Raw genomic sequence first — 10,000 nt, 5'->3', positions numbered from 1 at the left:
ATGATGAAGATCCGCCTCCTGGTGCTCCGGAAAGTTCAGTTTTAAAGTTTTTAAACTCTTTTTTTATCCTCTGAATCGTTCCAACCAGAGAACCTGTGATGTACATATGAACCCCAAGAAGCACTTCCTGTTTCTAGAAGTTTAAATGTGTTATTGTTGTTATTATTGTGATTATGTGATGTCACAGTTTAGTTTCCCACCTGACAGCAGACGTCCTGGAGGTCAGAGGTCAACCGACCAATCGTGAGGATTCAGGACTGTTAACAACCGTTTTATTGGTCGTCCTGTTGTTTAAACCAATGGGAGCAGAGTAAAGCAGTGCATCATGGGGGATGGGTTATAAAGCAGTGCATCATGGGGGATAATTTGTAAAGCAGTGCATCATGGGGGATTGTTTGTAAAGCAGTGCATCATGGGGGATTGTTTGTAAAGCAGTGAACTATTGTGACTTCAGAGGATCTGGTTGACCTTTGACCTCTAGTGCTGACCTCAGATGATCTGGTTGACCTTTGACCTCTAGTGCTGACCTCAGGAACAAGCTGCTGCTCATGAAACTTCTTCTGTTCTTTGTTACTTCCTGTTGACCTGCTGTGTGATTTTATTTTATTTATATTAAGTTGAACAAACTGCAGCTTGTTTGCAGATGAGATGTGATTGGTTATGATTGTTTATGATCATTATTATCTTTAAGATGTTTACTCATGAGGAATCTGATTGGAGGGTTTTGTTGGAAGAAGAAACATCAGATCTGTTTAGATATTTATTATTATTTTAAATCTGAGACGTTTGTCCCTCAGAATAAATGCCGTGTCCCGGAGACGTCTGTGTCTTGTTTTAGACTAGAGTGACACGGAGGAACCAGTACCGGTCTAGTCCTGATCCAGTACCGGTCTAGTCCTGATCCAGTACCGGTCTAGTCCTGATCCAGTGCCGGTCTAGTCCTCATCCAGTGCCGGTCTAGTCCTGATCCAGTACCGGTCTAGTCCTCATCCAGTGCCGGTCTAGTCCTCATCCAGTACCGGTCTAGTCCTGATCCAGTACCGGTCTAGTCCTGATCCAGTACCGGTCTAGTCCTCATCCAGTGCCGGTCTAGTCCTGATCCAGTACCGGTCTAGTCCTGATCTAGTCCTGATCCAGTACCGGTCTAGTCCTGATCCAGTACCGGTCTAGTCCTCATCCAGTACCGGTCTAGTCCTGATCCAGTGCCGGTCTAGTCCTGATCCAGTACCGGTCTAGTCCTGATCCAGTACCGGTCTAGTCCTGATCCTCTACGTGGCCCACGTGAGTAAACGAGACCATCAGAGACCAGGTCTCTGGATCTGAAGCTCCTCCTCGGTGCTTTTGACATCACGAGAAAGCGTTTTATTCACGGCATATTTTATATATTAATCGAGACATGAAAAGCATCAGTCATCAAATCCTTAAAAAAAGATTTATAGTTCACACAGTACTCCTGTTACAGTAAAGGTACTAATACTCCAGTGTACTCTATGTATACTTCTGTGAGATAAGCCGTCAGATAAAAGTAGTACAGTAGAAGTATCAAGAGAGCAGTGGAGACCTGGTTCCCCCAGGTGAGTCCAGGTGGAGACCTGGTTCCCCCAGGTGAGTCCAGGTGGAGACCTGGTTCCCCCAGGTGAGTCCAGGTGGAGACCTGGTTCCCCCAGGTGAGTCCAGGTGGAGACCTGGTTCCCCCAGGTGAGTGCAGGTGGAGACCTGGTTCCCCCAGGTGAGTCCAGGTGGAGACCTGGTTCCCCCAGGTGAGTCCAGGTGGAGACCTGGTTCCCCCAGGTGAGTCCAGGTGGAGACCTGGTTCCCCCAGGTGAGTGCAGGTGGAGACCTGGTTCCCCCAGGTGAGTCCAGGTGGAGACCTGGTTCCCCCAGGTGAGTCCAGGTGGAGACCTGGTTCCCCCAGGTGAGTCCAGGTGGAGACCTGGTTCCCCCAGGTGAGTGCAGGTGGAGACCTGCTTCCCCCAGGTGAGTCCAGGTGTCCTTCAGACCTGTATTGATGCTCTGCAGGTGTACCTCGCTTCCCTTCCACACGACAACATTCAGGAAGACTTTGCTTTAAATGCAGATCATGTGTTTATTGCAGCATTGATTAACAAAACGGATCAGAATGATGGGGGGTCCTGTGGGTCCAGACGAGACCCCGAGTCCTCCAGACTCCGTACAGTCACAGGAAACAGAGTCCTTGTGGTTCCAGCAGGGGGGGGGTCCGGAAACTCCTTCAGCCAATTCCTTTGCGAGTCCTCCTGCTGCTGGTCCTGGACCAGGTCCTCCTGCTGCTGGTCCTGGACCAGGTCCTCCTGCTGCTGGTCCTGGACCAGGTCCTCCTGCTGCCGTCCGCCCCCCCGTCCGTCCCCTCATTCCACCCCCCTGTCTGTCCCCCTATTCGCCCCCCCGTCCGTCCCCTTGATCCACAGGAAGCCCACCTGGGTGCCGAAGTTGAGTCCGTCCCTGGTGTGGGAGAAGAAGTCCTCTGGGTGGCAGGAGGTGCAGGGCGTCACACAGGAGCGCTGCAGCTCCGAGTCGTCATGGAGGTGTTCAGGGAGGACGCCTCCTCTCAGGAGGAGCACCCTGTTACAGGAGAGACAATAGAATCAGGGAGGACGCCTCCTCTCAGGAGGAGCACCCTGTTACAGGAGAGACAATAGAATCAGGGAGGACGCCTCCTCTCAGGAGGAGCACCCTGTTACAGGAGAGACAATAGAATCAGGGAGGACGCCTCCTCTCAGGAGGAGCACCCTGTTACAGGAGAGACAATAGAATCAGGGAGGACGCCTCCTCTCAGGAGGAGAATTGTTCTATTATCCTACCCTTTGTTGACCTTTACTGTCTTCTACTGTCCTATATTCTCATCTCCTTTATTATCTTCTATTTCCCTCTACTGTCCTCTAATGTCTTCTACTCTCCCTAATTGTCCTCTATTGTCCTCTAATGTCTTCTACTCTCCCTTATTGTCCTCTAATGTCTTCTAATGTCTTCTACTCTCCCTTATTGTCCTCTAATGTCTTCTAATGTCTTCTACTCTCCCTTATTGTCCTCTACTGTCCTCTAATGTCTTCTACTCTCCCTTATTGTCCTCTACTGTCCTCTAATGTCTTCTACTCTCCCTAATTGTCCTCTATTGTCCTATAATGTCTTCTACTCTCCCTTATTGTCCTCTACTGTCCTCTAATGTCTTCTACTCTCCCTTATTGTCCTCTACTGTCCTCTAATCTCTTCTACTCTCCCTTATTGTCCTCTACTGTCCTCTAATGTCTTCTACTCTCCCTAATTGTCCTCTACTGTCCTCTATTGTCCTCTAATGTCTTCTACTCTCCCTTATTGTCCTCTAATGTCTTCTACTCTCCCTAATTGTCCTCTATTGTCCTCTAATGTCTTCTACTCTCCCTTATTGTCCTCTAATGTCTTCTACTCTCCCTAATTGTCCTCTACTGTCCTCTATTGTCCTCTAATGTCTTCTACTCTCCCCTATTGTCCTCTACTGTCCTCTAATGTATTCTACTATCCCTTATTGTCCTCTACTGTCCTCTAATGTCTTCTACTCTCCCTTATTGTCCTCTACTGTCCTCTAATGTCTTCTACTCTCCCTTATTGTCCTCTACTGTCCTCTAATGTCTTCTACTCTCCCTTATTGTCCTCTACTGTCCTCTAATGTCTTCTACTCTCCCTTATTGTCCTCTAATGTCTTCTACTCTCCCTTATTGTCCTCTACTGTCCTCTATTGTCCTCTAATGTCTTCTACTCTCCCTTATTGTCCTCTAATGTCTTCTACTCTCCCTTATTGTCCTCTACTGTCCTCTACTGTCCTCTAATGTCTTCTACTCTCCCTTATTGTCCTCTACTGTCCTCTAATGTCTTCTACTCTCCCTTATTGTCCTCTAATGTCCTCTAATGTATTCTACTCTCCCTTATTGTCCTCTACTGTCCTCTAATGTCTTCTACTCTCCCTTATTGTCCTCTACTGTCCTATACTGTCCTCTAATGTCTTCTACTCTCCCTTATTGTCCTCTATTGTCCTCTAATGTCTTCTACTCTCCCTTATTGTCCTCTACTGTCCTCTATTGTCCTCTAATGTCTTCTACTCTCCCTTATTGTCCTCTACTGTCCTCTAATGTCTTCTACTCTCCCTAATTGTCCTCTACTGTCCTCTAATGTCTTCTACTCTCCCTTATTGTCCTCTACTGTCCTCTATTGTCCTCTAATGTCTTCTACTCTCCCTTATTGTCCTCTACTGTCCTCTAATGTCTTCTACTCTCCCTTATTGTCCTCTACTGTCCTCTAATGTCTTCTACTCTCCCTTATTGTCCTCTATTGTCCTCTACCTGTTGGCAAGGCGGATGTCGACATGTGGTCTTGTGGACTCTGGATCGGGGACACAGTCCTGGTGGACCTGGAGGAAGTCCAGCGCCTGCTGTCTGTCCAGCCTGAAGCAACAGGCGCCGACCGACGGTCCCACGGCAACCACGATGTCCCTCGCCCGGCAACCGAAGTTCCTCACCATGGCCTCCACCGTCGCCATAGCGACGCCCATCAGGGTACCCTTCCAACCTAAGGACGAGGACAGGCACTCGAGGACTACACTGAGGTACTTGACAGCGTTGGTTATCATAATGCATTGGTCACATGGGACATGTCCACTTGGAACCGCTCGACACAAGTCAATGGTGGCCATAAGATGCGCCTATTCAGAGTTTACGACATTTTGAATTTGGTTAAAAAAACAACGTTTTCTCCATTTCCTCCTAAACACTTAGTCCGATTCTTACAAAACTTCATGTGGTTCATTATTGGTTCAATTTCATCAAAATTGGTGAAACGCTTGTTGATATGTCATTGCATTTAGAAGATATGGACCAATTAACTTCTAAGGGCTGTGGCTTAATATGTAAAGACACATAACTTTCAAATCACGTAGCCTCTCCTCAGATCACTAGCCTACGTTCACATGGCGTCCCTAAACGTACCCTCATTTTATTTAAACATTAGGGGGCGCTACAATCAATCCCTCAATATCTGCATTTTTTTATTTTTTTCACAAATAGACCAATGTAACATGCTGGAAACGTAACAACTTATCACACACACATTAACCGTCTACGATGTGGTTACTTGATAAAATTTCAATGCTTCAGAATTACAATTCAGCTCGATAGTGCCCCCTACAAATATTAATGTATGCAGCCCCAGCGCTACATTTGACCTACATGTCTATAACTTAATAGTCATATGTAACACGTGTAAATTTAAAATATAGTCTCTTGGACTGGAAGTCGGCCATTTTGATTTGTGTGATTTTTCCGTTTATTACCTTCGCATTGAAATTGCGGAAGGTTATGTTTTGATAGCCGTGTATTTATTTATTTATTTGTATGCGTGTTACTCGCATAACTCAAAAAGTATTAAACCAAATCGCATGAAATTTGGTGGGATGATTGGTTATTATCCGGGGACCATTTGATTAGATTTTGGGATCGATCGGGTGAAAGGTCAAGGTCATGAAAAGGTCAACATCTTCTTTTTACCATAGCACGGTCTTTTTTTATCCAATTGGCATGCAACTAATGCCAACATGTTCATAATTCAATGCCCAATCTTGTGATATGCGAAGGTATGCGCTCTACTGAGTGCCCATTCTAGTTTCTTCATGCCTTAGTCTCGCGAATTCCTCTGAGGTAAATCATTGAATAGACTTCATATTTGGTCAGTACAACTGAAGAACCGTAGTAACTAAAATGTAGCAACATTTGGTTGTTTCGTGAAAGGCAGTTGCCATGGCGACGCACTCCTCACCAAGAAGACAAAGTTGTTTTTGTGCGCGGCAATGCTCAAAATACATCCAAACTTGGCTCTCACACTAACTGTCCTCCAGGTATTTGTATGATATGATTTTCATCCTTTAACATGTCTATCCTGCTCGACAGCGACCCCTAGAAGCAGCCGTTGCAGTAAGTTTGACATAGAAATGCAACATTTGGGAGGCTTACGTAACGCATGGTCCCTTCAGGATAACTCTCATGGGCCTACGCTCAGAACTGAACCGCAAGTCGGCCATTTTGAGTTTTGTGTGATTTTTTCCCGTTGATTCTTGTGTTTATGTATATTTATACTTTTAGAGGTTTAATTACCTGCGTGAGCCGCTCCGATTACCTTTAAAACCGGGTCCGCGAACAGGATCGGCATGCAGTCGGCTCCCGGCGCCGCCAAGACCACGCCGGTCCGATCGGTGACCACGGCGTCGTAGCTCTCAGGCTCGGCTTCCCCCAAGACCCAAACATGGCTGCCGTGGTCCACCTACAGGAAACGACAGGTAAACAACCTTCAGTACCTTGATGTCTCAGGTAAACAACCTTCAGTACCTTGATGTCTCAGGTAAACAACCTTCAGTACCTTGATGTCTCAGGTAAACAACCTTCAGTACCTTGATGACTCAGGTAAACAACCTTCAGTACCTTGATGTCTCAGGTAAACAACCTTCAGTACCTTGATGTCTCAGGTAAACAACCTTCAGTACCTTGATGTCTCAGGTAAACAACCTTCAGTACCTTGATGACTCAGGTAAACAACCTTCAGTACCTTGATGTCTCAGGTAAACAACCTTCAGTACCTTGATGTCTCAGGTAAACAACCTTCAGTACCTTGATGTCTCAGGTAAACAACCTTCAGTACCTTGATGTCTCAGGTAAACAACCTTCAGTACCTTGATGACTCAGGTAAACAACCTTCAGTACCTTGATGTCTCAGGTAAACAACCTTCAGTACCTTGATGTCTCAGGTAAACAACCTTCAGTACCTTGATGTCTCAGGTAAACAACCTTCAGTACCTTGATGACTCAGGTAAACAACCTTCAGTACCTTGATGTCTCAGGTAAACAACCTTCAGTACCTTGATGTCTCAGGTAAACAACCTTCAGTACCTTGATGTCCAGGTAAACAACCTTCAGTACCTTGATGTCTCAGGTAAACAACCTTCAGTACCTTGATGACTCAGGTAAACAACCTTCAGTACCTTGATGACTCAGGTAAACAACCTTCAGTACCTTGATGTCTCAGGTAAACAACCTTCAGTACCTTGATGTCTCAGGTAAACAACCTTCAGTACCTTGATGACTCAGGTAAACAACCTTCAGTACCTTGATGACTCAGGTAAACAACCTTCAGTACCTTGATGACTCAGGTAAACAACATTCAGTACCTTGATGTCTCAGGTAAACAACCTTCAGTACCTTGATGACTCAGGTAAACAACCTTCAGTACCTTGACCAGGTGGAGGGGCTGCGGGTGGAACCCGGCATGCAGGGCCAGTCTGCGGCGGTTCTCCTGGACCACGGCTCCGGGGTCCCTCCTCCTGCGGCTGCTGAACAGGTTCAAAGAGGACAAGGTCTGGATGTAGGAGATGCCGCCGGTCCGGGTACTGAACCCATGACCGAAACCACCTGGAGGAGATGGGGGGGGGGGGTCACCTGAGCAAACCTGGTTCACCTGTCCTCAAAATCTGGTACAAAACATCACCGACCTCCATCATCTGTATGCTCACGTTTTATTCCACTAAAATGTAGAATTATTGAATGTTTTGAATCATTTGTTTGTCAAACGTCAATATTAAATGTGTAAATACTTCTTTCTAATACTTAGTATTGATGAAGTGGCTGAACTATTGTTTATATTTATGAGGCTCTGTATCTAATATGTTGTTTTATTGTATTATAGGAAGTATTTGAAACGTCTCGATAGAGATCAAACATGTCATGTAACTTTTATGACCTTTTAAAGTTATTTTTTTATGTATGTAAATTTAACTTTAAATCCTTTATTAGTTTATTTTAAATATATATAATATATATTATTAATAATAATAATAATTCGAAGTATTATTATTATTACGTATATTTATGTTTTGTATATTTAAAATAAACTAATAAAGGATTAAAAGTGAAATGATCGTTTCCCTCTCAAACCGACCTGGAATCAGCGATGACGTCAGGACCCGGACTTCTCCCTTCAGGGCCGGAAGCTGCTGCAGGAACCGGGACACCTTTTCCTCCACCGGGACCGCAGTTGAGTCGGAGGGGGCGGAGCCTGCGCAGCCCGCACAGGTGCGCTCGTCCACGCGGTAGTCGAAGCTGTACACGGCCGTGAAGAGCTGCTCCTGGTAGGCGCGCAGCACGGCGCGGCCCCGCGGGGTCGCGAGCACCCTCACCGAGCTCAGGTCCAGCTGGTCCAGGGTCTGCTTGAACCGGTACAGGCGCGCCGCGGTGGAGCCCGAGTCCAGCGCGTGCACGCTCGAGCTCACGTACGCGGCGGCGGCGGAGAGGTGGTCCTCGTGCCGGTCACGCGCCCCGCACAGCAGGAAGACGTGAGACGGGCACGCGCGTTCGTCCCGCAGAAACGCGCAGTCCGGACCGCAGCCGTGGACCAGGTCCAGCAGGACCGCGTCGCCCATCGCGGACTGCCGAGCTCCCGATCCGGGTCACGGGTCTCGATTCGGATCACAGGTCTCGATCCGGATCACGGGTCTCGATCCGGATCACAGGTCTCGAACCGGGTCAAGGGTCTCCTCCACGGTGCCGCGGGGACGTGATGGACAGCTGAGACTCCACGAGGAACTTCCTGCAGCGGTGGCCCCGCCCACACGGGAAACTCCACACGAAGTACACACACGAAGTACACACAGTACACACGAAGTACACTCGAAGTGGAAACTGATCTCCTCAACTTCCTCTAGTCCTGCTGACTATACTCTTCTTTTCTTAAGTAAAAGTACAACATGTACCTCCTAGATGTACTAAATATATATAAATTACTTTAGTAAAAGTTTTGAACAAGTCATGTACAAATGAACTCACGATGACCTTTGACCTTCAAACTCAACCATTCAGGTGTGTGTGTATGTGTGGGTGTGTGCTGCATACTTTTTATAATTGGTGTAATTACTAGAACATAGTTTACAGCCTCCAGGATTCAGAGGGAACGTGTTTTATGACACTGAACTTCCCTCGTGTACTTTTCGTGTACTTCTCGTTTGTTTTTAGTTCCACACAAAGTACATGAACTGAAGTATACGAGCTGTACTGCTGTACTTGGACCTGAAAGGTTGAGGTACTTCACAGAAGTACAACAGTAATCTTTTACTCTACATGAATGAGTATTTATACTTGAATGATATGAATATATACTAGTACAACAGTGTAAATACTTAAACTACAGTTTACTTATTACAGGAGTACTTTCATTGAAGGAACATTTTACTGTCACATAGTACTTTGACACAGTGGTATTAGTACTTTACTGGAACATAGTACTTTGACACAGTGTATTAGTACTTTACTGTCACATAGTACTTTGACACAGTGGTATTAGTACTTTACTGGAACATAGTACTTTTACACAGTATGAGTACTTTTACTAGAACAGTACGTTTACACAGTGTATTAGTACTTTACTGGAACATAGTACTCTTACACAGTGTATTTGTACTTTTACTAGAACATAGTACTTTTACACAGTGTATGAGTACTTTTACTGGAACATAGTACTTTTACACAGAGGTATTAGTACTTTGACACAGTGTATTAGTACTTTTACTAGAACAGTACTTTTACACAGAGGTATTAGTACTTTTACTGGAACATAGTACTTTTACACAGTGTATTAGTACTTTTACTGGAACATAGTACTTTGACACAGTGTATTAGTACTTTTACTAGAACAGTACTTTTACACAGAGGTATTAGTACTTTACTGGAACATAGTACTTTTACACAGTGCATTAGTACTTTTTCTGGAACATAGTAATTTTACACAGTGTATGAGTACTTTACTGGAACACAGTACTTTTACACAGTGTATGAGTACTTGTATGAGTAATTGTATTGCTCGTTATTATAAATCCTCAGTCGGAACTCTTCTCCTTTAACCGTCGTTCTCCTCTCTCACCAGCCGGAGGCGCCAAACACCCACGACAGGATTCTTCTCCACCCCCCCCCTTTACTAT

At 45.6% G+C, this 10,000-nt stretch overlaps 3 protein-coding genes across 6 annotated transcripts in view; 2 read left to right on the top strand and 1 right to left on the bottom strand.

The window, feature by feature from the left end:
• lmln (leishmanolysin-like (metallopeptidase M8 family)) overlaps positions 1–817 on the top strand; it is a 32,012-nt gene extending 31,195 nt beyond the window's left edge. For all 3 annotated transcript variants that reach the window (XM_056437409.1, XM_056437399.1, XM_056437425.1), the window contains one exon: positions 1–817. This exon is cut by the window's left edge and continues 259 nt beyond it. The gene's annotated coding sequence lies outside the window, so the exon portion shown is untranslated.
• A 1,529-nt stretch (positions 818–2,346) lies between these two features.
• lacc1 (laccase (multicopper oxidoreductase) domain containing 1) lies at positions 2,347–8,825 on the bottom strand. 2 transcript variants are annotated; one of them, XM_056437438.1, is made up of 5 exons: positions 7,969–8,819; positions 7,264–7,442; positions 6,135–6,300; positions 4,332–4,557; positions 2,347–2,580 (listed from the first exon to the last, which is right to left on the bottom strand). In XM_056437438.1, exons 1-5 carry the CDS (start codon positions 8,447–8,449, stop codon positions 2,367–2,369), a joined length of 1,266 nt encoding a protein of 421 aa, XP_056293413.1. In that variant the 5' UTR covers positions 8,450–8,819; the 3' UTR covers positions 2,347–2,366. The 2 variants fall into 2 exon arrangements, with proteins under 2 accessions (XP_056293413.1, XP_056293421.1); XM_056437446.1 differs by lacking the exon at positions 2,347–2,580 and adding an exon at positions 2,592–2,748 and having other exon boundaries at positions 7,969–8,825.
• Positions 8,826–9,975: 1,150 nt separating this feature from the next.
• Positions 9,976–10,000, top strand: part of enox1 (ecto-NOX disulfide-thiol exchanger 1) — an 81,662-nt gene continuing 81,637 nt past the window's right edge. The window contains exon 1 of the mRNA XM_056437456.1: positions 9,976–10,000. This exon is cut by the window's right edge and continues 27 nt beyond it. The gene's annotated coding sequence lies outside the window, so the exon portion shown is untranslated.

Source organism: Pseudoliparis swirei, chromosome 2 (assembly GCF_029220125.1).
Source record: "Pseudoliparis swirei isolate HS2019 ecotype Mariana Trench chromosome 2, NWPU_hadal_v1, whole genome shotgun sequence".
NCBI classification, from domain to species: Eukaryota; Metazoa; Chordata; class Actinopteri; order Perciformes; family Liparidae; genus Pseudoliparis; species Pseudoliparis swirei.
The sequence above is the reverse complement of the archived record's forward strand: the minus strand, read 5'-3'. Positions and strand labels throughout refer to the sequence as shown.